This window comes from Narcine bancroftii, chromosome 4 (assembly GCF_036971445.1).
Source record: "Narcine bancroftii isolate sNarBan1 chromosome 4, sNarBan1.hap1, whole genome shotgun sequence".
Taxonomy (NCBI): Eukaryota; Metazoa; Chordata; class Chondrichthyes; order Torpediniformes; family Narcinidae; genus Narcine; species Narcine bancroftii.
The window spans coordinates 222,079,251-222,093,598 of NC_091472.1; the positions used below are offsets into that span (position 1 = coordinate 222,079,251).

General features: G+C 51.0%; 1 protein-coding gene across 4 annotated transcripts in view; it reads right to left on the reverse strand.

Annotated features, from left to right (window-relative positions):
- Positions 1 to 4,438: 4,438 nt before the first annotated feature.
- LOC138761614 (insulin-like growth factor 2 mRNA-binding protein 2) overlaps positions 4,439 to 14,348 on the reverse strand; it is a 77,516-nt gene continuing 67,606 nt past the window's right edge. For 2 of the 4 annotated variants that reach the window (XM_069934019.1, XM_069934016.1), the window contains 5 exons: positions 13,123 to 13,239; positions 8,986 to 9,060; positions 8,304 to 8,435; positions 7,433 to 7,546; positions 4,439 to 4,847 (listed from right to left, as the gene is read on the reverse strand). In XM_069934019.1, the coding sequence (XP_069790120.1) occupies positions 4,779 to 4,847; positions 7,433 to 7,546; positions 8,304 to 8,435; positions 8,986 to 9,060; positions 13,123 to 13,239 (507 nt within the window). In that variant the 3' untranslated portion in view covers positions 4,439 to 4,778. The remainder of the gene's footprint in view (positions 4,848 to 7,432; positions 7,547 to 8,303; positions 8,436 to 8,985; positions 9,061 to 13,122; positions 13,240 to 14,348) is intronic. The other 2 variants (XM_069934018.1, XM_069934017.1) reach the window with 2 other exon arrangements.

Consider the following 14,348-nt stretch of genomic DNA (forward strand, 5'->3'; position numbering starts at 1 on the left):
GACGTCCTGACCAGGCGTTAGGACAATGCTGCGATATCTGATCCCTGCGGCACACACAGTCAAGGCAAAGAGGCTCACCTTCTACAGCAGTGTGGAAATGCAGTGTTTCACTAGTCCTGGGGATATGGGGCCCGAACTGGGGGCAGAAAGAGGAAGGGGGGGGGGGTTACCTCAACTCAAATGCTCCCGGCAAGCTGAGTGGACCCCGGGTCTGGGAGGGGGGAATGAGGAGAGAAGGGTGGGGAGAGAGGAAGGGTGGGGGGGGATAGAGGGATGAGGGTGATGGTAAGAGGGTGAGGTGGGGAGGTTGAGGGGTGAGGGGGCAGGGAAACAAAGGTGCGGGCGAGAGAGTGGGGAAGATGGAGAGAGTGATGGGGAAGGTGATAACCAGGCACCAGGACCTGGTCACACAGCATCCCTAATCCCACTGCCACAGGAGCCCCTTCCCTGCATCTTAGCCCTGACCTGTAAACTGCAGACTGACAATTATCTCTGTCACTGCCAACAAGCAGCGACTGATTTCAGATAATTCCGGGAAAGGGGGGGGGCACTCCAATGGGGATCAACGCCTTCCCAACCCTCCCCCAAACCAAACAGGGCCCACCCCAGTCTGGTCCTGCTCACCTCACTCGATCAGCTCCTGTTCACACCGTCTGCCATACTCCCTGCTCCCTGGCATCAGGTGAAGACAGGAGGTGTACCATTACTGCACACGCTGCAGGAACCAGGCAAGGCAGCAGGTCAGAGCTGGGGGCCAGGTTACTGCGCACATCAATAATTCACAGCAAGTGGAATGATTGGAGCAAGTTCTTGTCTCTGCAGTTTGTTGGGGATATGGCCCTCTGTAAACTGGTGTGTGTGTGTGTGTGTGTGTGTGTGTGTGTGTGTGTGTGTTTGTGTGTGTGGGGGGCGTAGCTAAAAGTGTGTGTAAGAGCGCAAACGTGTGTGAGTGTATGTGTAAATGAGCGAGAACATGTGTGATGGGAGAGGGAGAGGATGGGAGTGAGAATAAGAGAGAATGTGAGTGTGTGAGAGGGTGAATGGGAAAGAGATGGACCTTCACCCTGGGGCCCACCAGTTCAGCACCTCCATCTCCCACTCCTCTCACTGAGCCCATCCCCCTCCATGCCAACTCCCTCTCTCCAAACCCACCTCCTTTCCCCAAGCACACCCCTCTCACTGACCTCTCCCTCACCATGGCTGAGCCCACCCTCACACTGCACCCACACTCAACAGTCCACTTTCTCGCAGAGCCTCCTCTCGCTCCAAGCCCACCCCTCATCTGACACTGATTTCTAACGGATGGGTAGAAAAGCAATTGGGAGGATGAACAGAACTTTATGATGAGGGTGGGAGGACCATAGGGAGCCGTGTACCTGGAACACTGTAGGCCTGCCTTGTCTCCCTGCCAATGCTGGATACTCTCGCTGTGCAGAGAGCCAACTAAACTTCACCAGATGGATTTCTGAGATGCCGAGCTCGTCTCACGAGAAGAGAGATTACTGTGGCTCTCCCAGCCTGTGCACACTGGGGCTTAAAAGAATTAGGACTGATCTAATTGAAAAGTAGCACATTCTTGCTGGATTTGACAGAGTGAGGTCCTGAGACAGAGGTCGCAGCCTTAAAAATAAGGGGTCAGCAGTTCAGCATAGAAGTGAGACAATAAATCATCTCCGGGGTGGGGGGAATCCTTGGGCTCCGTCCCTGCAGTGCTGCAGTGGAGATCAGTAGGTTTTTCGACTGGATTTAAGGCAGGTGGGGGTTGGTGATGCTGGGAGAGATCAGTCAGGGGCAACAGTAGGCTAGAAGGGTCAGAGGGCCGTCTGCTGATGCTGAGTTGGGTCCACTGTTCATCTCCGAGGGGCAAGTCCTGGAACTCCCATTGGAGTCGAGGTAGACCTCTCGAGGGTTCAGTGTGACCAGCAGCCAGACCCGATGGTAAAGGCAAGCGGGGAACCTCTGCTGGAATTGCGCGGGCAGAAACAAAGACCGACCTCCTCTGGGGGACAAGACAGGAATCGGGGAAAGGCACAGCCTGGGGTCAACATCCCCAGACCAAGCCCACAGTTCCCCAAAAGTGTTGGCGTGGATGAGGAAGGCACGAGGCAGCTGGCACGAGGGAGAACTGGATGCAGCGCAGAAAGGTTGGGACATCATGTTGCAAGTTGACAAAACACTGTTTGGGCCAAACAACTAGTTCTGGTCGACTCACGACGGGCAGGGTTGTACTACAGGGTGTCAAGGAGATTCAGGTTGAAAATTACTGGAGGGACTCAGACAGCATCTGTGGGGACAAATGGGGTCTACATTTTGATACGGATGAACCATTTCCTTGATCTCTGACCTGCTGTTCCTCCAAGTTTTGTTAGCCCCCATCCCTTGGTCTCTCTCTCTCGAAGGGTGCTGTGATACATTCTCATACGCACTCTCGCAGGCTATTTTCTAAACGGGCAGAGAGAACAGAAATCAGTGACGTAGAGGGACCAGGGAGTCTTCATGCGAGACTCCCAAAAGGCCAACACATGTAGAGTCGGGTGTAAGGACGTAAACGGGATGCCAGCATTCTAGAGGGATAGAATATAAAAGTAGGGAAATGATGTCGAGGCTTTTTAGGGCGTTGGTCAGACCGCATTTGGAATATTATGAGCAGTTTGATGCTCCATAAGGCATTGGAGAGGGCTCAGAGGAGGTTTACAAGGATGATTCCCGAAGTGAAAGGGTTTTCATATGAGCTGCTGAAGGCTCGGAGACTGTACTCGCTGGAGTATTGAAGAATGAGGAATCTCATTGAAACCTATCAAACACTGGACAGAGTGGATGGGGAGGAGATGTTGCCTGTGGTGAGGGGAGGGGGCGGGTGGTCTGGGACCAATCTCAGAACACAAAAACATCCCCTTTAGTAAAGGGACAAGGAGGAATGTCTTTATCCAGAGGGTGGTGAATCTGCGGGATTCATTGATGTGGATGGCTGAGCAGGCCAGGTGACTGGGGACATGTCAGATGGACGTAGATACACTCTTATCAGGAAGGGAATCAAAGGTTACGGGGAGAAGGGATTGGAAAGGGTAGTCAATCAGCTATGATGGAATGGTGGGACAGACTCGATGGGCTGAATGGCCTAATTCCACTATTTCCCTATCCTTCTGCCTCCTTTCCTCAGCTCCCCTTCCTTCTCTGATCAGTCACCCTTCTGAGCCCAAAGCCCTTCGTATCACTTCTCAGCGCCTTGCACACCACCCCCTCCCCATTCAGGCATCTACCTGTTCTTGATTGATTCCTGATGAAGGACTCAGGCCCGAAACATCGGCTTCCTTGTACTTCCTACGGATGCTGTGTAACCTGCTGAGCTCCTCCAGTCCTTTCATGTTTTGCGCTGGACCTGACGTTCCTCCAGTCGTTCCTCGTCTGCTCCAGATTCTAGTGACTGCATCTCAGTTTTCGCCAGGAATTGGCCTGCGGCTGCAAATTTCAGTTGTGGGAAGAGGGTGGCCAAGCTCTGGAGCAGAGAGCACTGAGGAACGACTGAGCCCAGGAACGTCAGGATGCGAGGGGCAGAAGCATTTTCCCATGGTAGGGCACAGGTTTAAAGTGAGAGGAAGGAGTTCCATTAGGAGCTGAGGGACAGGACCCTGTAAAGAGCTTGGCTGAGATCTGGATCTCACAGACAGAGGAGTTGGTAGAATCAGAGACAATCACTGCATCTCAGAGGCATTTACCTGAGAATGCAATCAGTCGAGGCAGAGAGGGATAAGCAGTTTATGTTCTACAGATGTGGTGGACATGGGGTAAGCAGCATAAAAATCTCCATAGATGGGGTGGGGTAAAGGTGCTGCTTCTGTTCTGCAAGATCCCTTTGGGTGGGGATGAACAGCACCCTAGCAAGGTCCCTTGAGCCGACATGTTGGGCTTGGGAGGCACAGGAAGAAATAGACAACAAGAGTGCCTGACAGGGTAGGACCATAGTGATAGCCACGGGAGGGGAATGGACATCAGGTGTTACACTGAACCATCCTGAGGTCAGTGCCCAACCCGAACACAGGCAGCAGGGTCTCCCGTCCAGGCACATTGCCATTTGGACGGGATCCCATCTGCCCAGGACTGCAGGAAATTGCAGTGGTGAACCTGGCTCAGGGAGTCTCACACCCACCCCCCCTAAATCCATCCACCCCCCCCAATTACCCTGCTCCCTCCATCGTCTCCCCGTCCCCTCCCATCTATTGTCTTCCCCATCCCTTCAATGTCTCTCCGTAATTCCTCATCTTCCCCCTCCACTGAACCCCCCTCACCTCCATTTACCCCCACCCCAGCTCCCACAGCCATGCCTCACCACTAGTCCATTCCAGCTCCCCCTACCCACCTCTCACTCCCTCCCCCACCCCATTCAGCTGCACCGACGAGGGTTTAATATCACAAAAAAAATGATCAAACACACTGAGCATTTGAGAAACCGCTCGTGTTATCTACAAAGCAACGTTACACCAGAACTCGTCTGAACCGTGCTAGAAACCCCCCGCTCACACTGACGCCATTGCGAGAGGCTGCTCCGCTTCCAGAGCTGTGTCCGACCTGCCGAGGAGGGGAGAGGATGTGGATCAATGCCCGAGACTGCCAGCAGCCTGCCTCCTGCCGTCATCCGCATGCCCATAGCCTCTGGTCCCGTGTGCTCTGCTGCCATCTTTGGTTTGCTCCTAGCCCGCCGGCCTGGTGGGTCCATGCTGCGGCAGGGGCTACATTCATCCCGCTGTGGCTCCCCTGGGTGGGCTGGGGCCTCGCTCCCCTCACTTGGGTCCCCCAGCCTGCGGCCTCTGCGCCTGCCGCACGATCTCGCGGATCTTGCGCTGAGCAGTCTGGCCGAGAGGAGAGAAAGGTTACCGTTAAAGGGCTCCAAAGCAAACGCTGGCAGTTGATCGGGAGACATGCAGTGGGCCAGCAAGCATTAGCGGAAGGTGCTCCTCTCTCCACGGATGCTGCATGTCCTGCTATGTATCAGTGTTTTCTGTTTATTTGAATCCCCAAGGAATTTTGCCCACTAAACAAAGTCTCGAAATCATGGCCTGGGATTAAGTGGTATTTAGGTCTGAGAGGAGGGGGAATTTCATGGCAGAGATTGCTAGGTTCTTGATAAGCCAGGGCACCAAAGGTTATGGGGAGGATATGCAAGAGGGCTGAGTGGAAAAATGGAGCAGCTCATGATTGAATGGCGGGGTGGACTTGATGGGCTGAATGGCCTATTTCTGCTCCTATGTCTTATGGTCTTATAGAAACTGGAATTCTCTTCCGAGACAATGGAGGATTCACCATGCAGTTCCTCAGAACGGCGGGTGAGTGGATGTTCAGGAATTCTGAGGTAGGAGCTGAGGTTGGGCGACAGGTCTACCAAAGCGGTTATCGTGACGCTATTTACCTGTGACCCAGGTTCGAATCAGTCGCTGTTGGAAAGGAGTTTGCTAAGTATATGATACGATGTTCGCACAATGTCCACATTGCATAATGCCTAATTTCACAGAATGTATAGTAGATGTTAAGCCACGCATACCCTATACAGGGTTCGGTACCAATCCATGGTTTCAGGCATTTGCTGGGGGGGTTCTTGGAACATATGCCTCTGTGGATAAGGTGGGGGAGGGGACGGTGCTACTGTAATTGAGCAGCATGGGCTCATGGGCCAAAAGGTCCTAATATAAAAAAAATTAGGTAGGCATGGTTTGGATGATCAACGGAGCAGGTTGTTTGTTACTGGAAGTCGGCTGTCATGTTCCCTCTCAGCGAGGAGACCATTTGGCCCTTTGAGTGCATGCGTGCTGTCAATGCAATGCCATGAGTCCTCCTTACCTCTTGTTCCCACCAATCCCCAGGTTCTACCCCTCACCAACACGCATGGGGACAATCCACCCAGCACCGCACCCTTGGGATATGGGAGAAAACTGGAGCACCCGGGGAAACGTGCGCCATCAAAGGGAGAACGTGCAAACTCCACACAGGCAGCGGCAGGGATCAAACTTGAGTCTCAGGAACTGCAAGGTCATGCACTGCTCCACTATCACATTGGGGGAGGTCCTTGAGAAAGGGGGCAGGATCCATTGTCCCCCCATCTCTCCTCTCCCACCACAGACATCACCATCTCTGTCCTCGTGGTTGGGCCCAGAGCTCTGTAAGGATGGATTCTCCAGTTCTCCGCTGCAGACGTGCCCAAGGCCAAGAGGACAACCATAGAAAGTCTGGGGTCCATCCAGAAGTTCTGGTGTGCTGTGAATGGAACCAGGCAAGGTCCCCATCAACACTTCTCATCTGTGTACACTTTTGGTTGGAGAATTCAGGGAGGGGAGGTGAAATAAAGAGGTGTTTGATAAGTAATCAGTACAAAATCCCAGGGTGTAAGGGATGTTGGAGTCTTGAAATCTCCTCTGGCTGGATCACTGGAGCTAGTGTGGTCGATTTGTTTAAGGGTTTAATCACAGTGCTCTGAGTAGGGAATTACTGGAAACATTGGTGAGGTGGGGCTGATGGGAGAGGGTGAGCAGGGGTTTGTGAGGGAGACGTCCTGTTCAACCAGTGTTTCAAGGTGATCAGGATCACCGTGGGCTGGCACAGACCCCATTGGGTCTATAAGATCTCTACAAGTGGTGGTTCCTCCCATCCCCAGATGTTGGCATAGCGTAGTGCCACATCTGTCCAATGCTACATCTTTGTTACCTATTGGTCACACGCAGGCAGGCAGAACACCAGTGCTGCCTGGCCACAGTGAGGGAGGTGAGGGAAGTGACTGGCCAATGGCCCAAGATGGCTTGACCAATGGCTCCAGATGGCCAGCAAGTGTCCTGAGAACTGACCAATGGCCCCAGATGGTCAGCCAGTGTCCTGAGAACTGACCAATGGCCCCAGATGGTCAGCCAGTATCCTGAGAACTGACCAATGCCCAAGGTGGCTAGCCAGTGTCCTGAGGACAAATGGCCTGAGAACTGACCAATTTCCCCAGGTGGCAAGCCAGTGTCCTGAGAACTGACAAGTGGCCCGAGAACTGACCAATGACCCCAGGTGGCCAGCCTGAGGACTGACCAATGGCCCCAGGGAGAGCACCTGGGCCTTGACAGAAAACAGTGAGGGCACAGGAAAGGTCACCGACTGGGCAAAAGAGCTGCCAGGACAGGGGACAGTATTATATCACCTTGTGCACACATAATGCACACACCCACTCACTCTCCCTCAAGCGTGCATGTACTCATTCGTCCTCACATATGCACAGACTCCATTGCGCGCGCGCACACACATTCATAAATACACACACATTCATATACACACACACACATTCATATAAACACACACATTCATATAAACACACACACACACACACACACACACACACACACACACACACACACACGTGCACTCTACCCCTTGCAAATGCCCATGGCGAGCAGGGAATCCAGCAGACCTGACTGGCGAAGAAATGTCCAATAATCTTCACAGTGACCTCATCGTTGCTGTCGGGAGTCTGGCCCCGAGGAACAATCACCTCAGCACTTGTGGTGTTCTGCAACTCATTCACCTGCGGAACAGAGGGTGGCACTGAGGGGAACGGCAGAGGCAGGGTACACTTCACTTGTTAGCTTCACCGCAGGGCAAGGGGGAGCCTGCTGGTGCTGTATTTTGGGTGAAAGCTGGGGTGGGAGGGGGCACTGGCTCCTACCCTCATGTACTCCAAGAGAGGGGGAATATTGATGGGCATCATGTTCTCCCCTTGCTCTTACTCAGAAGTGGGCACTACACTCCTCACAGTGAAGACTGGGAGAGGAGGGATGGTCCTCTCCCTTCACCCCCTATCCCTTGACGGAGGGGTGGGTGAATGGCGGTGCGGAGGAGTGAGTGGTGGAAGTGTGGAGCGAGGATGGATGGATGGGTGGTGAAGGGACAGAGAAGGAGTGTGGAGGGGCAGAGGGAAAAGTGGCAGAGGACGGGGAGAGTGGTGGGGTGAGGGGAGGGAGAGTGTTGGGGTGAGGGGAGGGAGAGAGTTGGGGTGAGGGGAGGGAGAGTGTTGGGATGAGGGGAGGGAGAGTGTTGGGGTGAGGGGAGGGAGAGTGTTGGGGTGAGGGGAGGGAGAGTGTTGGGGTGAGGGGAGGGAGAGTGTTGGGGTGAGGGGAGGGAGAGTGTTGGGGTGAGGTGTATGGAGGGGAAGTGTTGGGGTAAGGTGTATGGAGGGGGGAGTAGAGGGGTGAGGGTTAGGGGAGGGGAGTAAAGGGGAGGGAAGGGGTAGGGGAGGAGGAGGGGAGTAGAGGGGATCTCCCCGGGGAGTGCTGTCCCCTCACCGTCCTGCCGCCTTTGCCGATGAGTCTGCCGGCAGCGGTGTGTGGCACCCTGATGTTGGCTTCGAGCTTCACCTCCTCCTTGGGGCCGACCAGGCTCTCCTCCTTCAGCCGGCTATAGATGCGGCCCTGGGCCTGGATAACGACACCGACCATGTGGGCTGACGTGCCTTTTCCCAGGGACCCCCACCCACATCCCTGGACCCAACCCCTAGGACCCCACCCCTGGCCCCATCCATGCTAGGACCCCCACCCACACCCCAGGATTCCACCCCTGCTGGTATCCCGACCTACAATCGCGACACCCTCCCGTAACCTGGGGCCCTACCCATACCCCAGGAGTGGGGTGGGAGTGGGGGAAGGGGGAGTAGGGAGGTCAGGTGATGCTGAAGGGTGTTTGGGGTGTAGGGGAAGGGGGGGTCAGTATGAGGGGATTTAGGACAGTGGGGGTCAGGGGTGTAGTGGGAGGGGTGTAGGGGATAAGTGGGACAGTGGGGATCAGGGGTGTAGGGGTGTAGGAGGGCAGGGGTGCAGGGGGATTGGGGTACAGAGGTATTGGAGTGCAGGGGGGTATGGGGAGGGAGTGTAGGGAGGGTCGGGGGAGTAGGGGAGGGTGTGTAGGGAGTGGGGGAGGGTGTGTAGGGGGTCAGGCGAGGGAGTGCAGGGGCCGGGTTTACCCACCAACCTTGAACTGAGCTTCCGGGGGCCCAGTGATGATGACCATCCGCTGGCTGGCATCAGGACCCTCCGCTGGAGCGATCTGCGCACACACACACAGTCAGGGTTTACTCCCTCCCCGCACACTACAACCCCACCTCCCAACATATTGAGACACCACCCCCCAACGTGGACCTACACACACACCCCATAGTGACCTTCAAGTGATCTCAGGATTACTTCTTGTGCCACGTGCTGGAGAGGTTAGAAACAGGAAGATAAGCCAGTTTAACACGTGGCTGGGGTCATGTTGTAGGATGGAGGGCTTCAAGTTTCTAGATCACTGGGCTGTATTCCAGGAAAGGTGGGATCTGCATCTGAACTGGAAGGGGATTAATATCCTTGCGGGTAGGTTTGTTAGTCTTCTCCGATGGATTTGCAGGAGGAGGGGACCAGAGTGTTCGAGCAGGTAGTGAAGTGGAGGGGGGATAAAGGTCATGCAAGGACTATACATACAGACAGAAATCAAAGGTTTGAACATGATAGAAATTTTCTCAGGTGTATTTATTTTAATGCAAGAAGTATTGTTAGTAAGGCTGATGAGTTTAGGGCATAGATTGACATGTGGGATTACTACGGTATTGGTTGTAGAATGGACAAGACTGGAATCTCAATGTTCTGGGGTTCCATTGCTTCAGGTGTGAGAGAGGGGGAGGAGTGGCATTGCTAGTCATGGAAAAAAACCTCAGTGTGCGAAGTCAGGACAGCCTCCTGCTGTCTCCTGGAAAGGTTGATAGGGTTGCATAATAGACCACTCAATAGAGAGAATTGGAGAAGCAAATCTGTAGCGAGATAGCAGACCAATGAAGGAAGCAGAACATTGTGATGGTGGGGGATTTTAACTTCCCAAATATTGACTGGGAATCCCATACTGTAAAAGGGATGGATGGCTTGGAGTTTATGAGATGTGTTCAAATGAGAGAGGATGCAGTACTCAATCTCAGGGGACAAGGTGACAGATGTCCAGGGGAACATTTTGGGTCCAGTGTCCAGAATGTCATTAGCTTCAAGTTATTTTTGGAAAAGGGTAAGTCTGGTCCTCATGTTGGGGTTTTTTAAGTTGGAGGGAGGCAAATTTTGTGTAAATGAGAAAGGATCTAGGAAGAGTGGATCGGGATAAGTTGTTTTCTGACAAGAACGAGTTCCATAAGTGGAAGGGCTTCAAATGGTGAAATTTTGAGAGTGCAGAATTTGCATGTTCCTGTTAGGATTAAAGGCAAAGTTACTAGGCAGAGGTAATCTTGGTTTTCAAGGGATATTGGTGATCTGGTTAAGGAAAAGAGGGAGATGTAGAGCAAGTAAAGGCACTAAGGAGCAAATGAGGTACTTGAAGGGTACAGAAAATGCAAGAAAATACTCAAAAAGGAAATCAGGAAGGTGAAAAGATGACACAAGGTTGCCACAAGGTGGCAAATAATGTGAAGTTAAAGCCGGAGGGTTTCTATTAAGAGTTAAAGGATAGTAAGGGGCAAAATTGGTCCCTTGGAAGATCAAAGTGGTCAACTATGTGTGGAGCCTCACATAATAGGGGAGATCGTAAACCTTTAATACCCTTATACTGAAGAAATATATCTAATTCCCTCTTAAATATATTTAATGAACCTGCCTCTACTGCCCTCTGTGGCAATGAATTCCACAGATTCACCACCCTCTGGGTAAAGAAATTTCTCCTCATCTCGGTCCTAAATGGTTTGCCTATTATCCTCAAACCATGGCCCCGGGTTCTGGATTTTCCCATCATTGGAAACATCCCATCTGCATCCATTCTGTCCAGTCCTGCCAGAATTTTATATGTCTAATTTCTTGCTGGACATGATATTCCCTCGGACCTTAAGGGAGACTAATGTAGAAATTTCAGGGGCCCAGGCAGATATATTCAAAATGTCCTTAGCCACGGGTGAGGTGCCAGAGGATTGGAGGATAGCACATGTTGCCCCACTGTTTAAAAATGGCTCAAAATTAAACCAGGTAATTATTGGTCCGTGAGCCTGACGTCAGTAGTGAGTAAATTGTTGGAGGGAGTTCTGAGAGATAGGATATATATGTATTTGGACAGCCATGGGCTGATTAAAGACAGTCAGCATAGCTTTGTGCATGGTAGGATGGGTTTAACAAATGTTGTAGAGTTTTTCGAAGAGGTTACCAGGAAGGTAAATGAAGAAAAGGGTATAGATGTTATCTACATGAACTTTTGTAAAGCCTTAAATCCTACATGGGAGGTTAGTTCAGAAGGTTAAGGCACGAGGTATCCATGGAGAGGTTGTAAATTGGATTTGAAATTGGCCGTGTGGGAGAAAACAGAGTGTGGTAGTGGATGATTACTTCTCAGACTGGAGGCCTGTGACTAGTGGTGTGCCTCAGGGATCTGTGTTGGGACCATTGTTGTTTGTTGTTTATATCGATGATCTGGATGATAATGTGGTGAATTAGATCAGCAAGTTTACTGATGAATTAGGAGATTTTTTTTAGACCAGATTAATGCAATTCCATTTCAACAAAACCCAGAATTGTTTTTACTGGGAAATATAATGGGGACATGACCAAAATGAAATGATCTAAATATCAAGTTGAATTTGTTAAAATTGTATAGACAGTGGCCAGCAAGTGTATTGCAGTTACTTGGAAGTTTGACTCTCATTGAGGTCGGGCCCGCTTGAATGAATCGCTGTGTTCTCCTTGAAAAAAATGACTGACAACGTAAAAAAAAAGTATAACATATTTCTCTAAATATGAAGACTGTATTTACAGATCTCAGCTGTAAATCTTCAGTTGTTTCTTTCAATCCTCAAGTCCATGTTAACCTTCTCCAAAGAAGTCCAGTTAAATAATGAACTGAAATCTGTGGAGTGAATGGCATTTTCCAGCAACCTTTCTTATTTTTCCACTCTATCTTCCTTTTTCTCTTCTCACACACTTTTTTCATTGTCTTTTGGGTGGGTGGTGTTGGAAGGTTTGGGTTACAACCATCATGCAGCATAAATTTGTCTACTTACATATATGTATTTTTTAATTTTGTATTTGACCACATTTATGGTCTAAAATTTTTTAAAATAAAATATTCCAAAAAAATTTTGCTGATGACACAAAGATAGGAGGTGTTGTGGACAGTGAGGAAGATTTTCAAATCTTGCAGAGGGATCCGGACCAAATGGGAGAATGGGCCAGAAAATGGCAGATGGAGTTTAATGCAGACAAGTGTGAGGTGGTGCATTTTGGAAGGGCAAACCAAGGCAGGACATACAGAGTAAATTTTAGGGCACTGAGGAGTGCAGAGGAGCAAAGAGATCTGGGAGAACAGATACATTGTTCTCTGAAGGTGGAATCGTATGTGGACGGGGTTGTAAAGAAAGCTTTTGGCATCTTAGCACTTATAAATCAAAGTATAGAGCATAGGAGTTGGGATGTTACGTTGAAGTTGTGTAAGACATTGGTGAGGCCAAATTTGGAATATTGTGTTCAGTTCTGGTCACCTAATTACAGGAAGGATAAGAATAAGTTTGGAAGAGTGCAGAGAAGATTTACTAGGATGTTGCCAGGTTTTCAGGAGATGAGTTACTGGGAAAGATTAAACAGGTTAGGACTCGATTCCTTGGAGCAAAGAAGAATGAGGGGAGATTTGATAGAGGTTTACAAGACTATGAGAGGTATAGACAGAGTGGATGCGTGTAGGCTTTTTCCACTTAGATTGGGGGAGATAAATATGAAGAGTCATAGATAAGCTGAAGAGGGAAAGGTTTAGGGGGAGCATTAGGGGGAAGCTCTTCACTCAGAGAGTGGTGGGAGTGGAATGAGCTGCCATCTGATGTGGTGAATGAGGGCTCAATCTTAAGTTTTAAGAATAGATTGGATAAATACATGGATGGGAGAGGTCTGGAGGGTTATGGAGTGGCAGCAGGTCAGTGGGACTAGTGAAAGAGTGGTTGGCACAGACAAGAAGGGTCAAATGGCCCGTTTTGGTGATGACCCACACCACGGACACCTGCTTGGGGTGATGACCCAGGGGAAATGATTCACACCATGGACACTTTCCTGGGCGCTAGGTTTGGGATGGACAGAAAATTCTGGGACTCAGGGGCAGACTAGGGGGATGGGGGAGGGACCATACCTTGATTGATGCGCCAGCAAACCTGGACAGCTGCTTGATTTGCTGGCCTTTCCTCCCGATGATGGCTCCCACCGCCTGGCTGGGGACGAACAAGTGCACAACCTCCTGCTCCGACCTCTGCTGGGAACAAGATGACAGGTGAGTGGGGCAGGAGTGGAGGGCAGTGGGCTGCATCCTGGGCGCCAGGGAGAAGGGGCAGTCTGCAGGCCATGAAGCGAGGAGGGGGGGAGGTGGCGGGGAGAGAATCTGCTCCCTCTCCCAGGGCAGTTCACCAACTGATGGCGGGCATTTCGGTGCTGATGGTGAAGGGACTCACCCCTACATCTAACGTAGAGGGGACTTCAGGGCACAGAGGGGAGGGTCAGCATGAGGGGATATTAGATCATTAGAAAGAGGTCATATACGATTAGAAGATATCATTGTGGATTGGGTTAAAAAAATGGCAAGGTTAAAAAGACACCATTGGCTATTATAGACAGACCTCAAACCCTTAGGTGTGGTGTTGTCAACAAATTAAAACAGCAAATAGAAAAGACGTGTCAGAAGGGCAATGTTATGGCCGTCACAGAGGATTTTAACATGCGAATGGATTGGGAAAACTAAGTTGGGGCTGGATCTCAAAAGAGAGAATGTGTAGAAATCCTACGAGATTAGGGCATGAAGGGATCAGCTGTACTGGATTGGGTGTTGTGTAATGCACCCGAGGTGATTCGAGAGCTTAGAGAAAAGGAACCATTAGGGGCAGTGATCACAATATGAGTGAGATCAATTTGAGATTTAACAAGGAGAAACTAAAGTCAGATGTGTTGATATTCCAATGGAGTAAAGGGAATTACAGTGGCATGGGAGAGGAACTGGCCAAAGGGGTCATGAGTAGGGAAGATGGCAGTGTCTTGCAGTGAATGGTGGGGGAGATGGAAATGATGGAGGCATCTACGCAGGGGATGGAGGGACACAGGCAAGTGGCACAAAATTTCGGATCGTGGGTCAGTGGTGTCCAGTTACAACCAATTAACAAACACCACTGGTAAGCTTTGAATGGTGGGAGGAATCGGAGCCCTCACAGACACTGGGAGAATGCATAAATAGACAACGTGGGACTCGAACTCAGGTCGCTGGCATTGTAACAACATTGCACTAGCTGCTACACTAACTGTGCCGCGAGGCTCGCCGGCCTCCCGGCGAGGATCACCGGCCTCCCGGCGAGGATCACCGGCCTCCCAGCG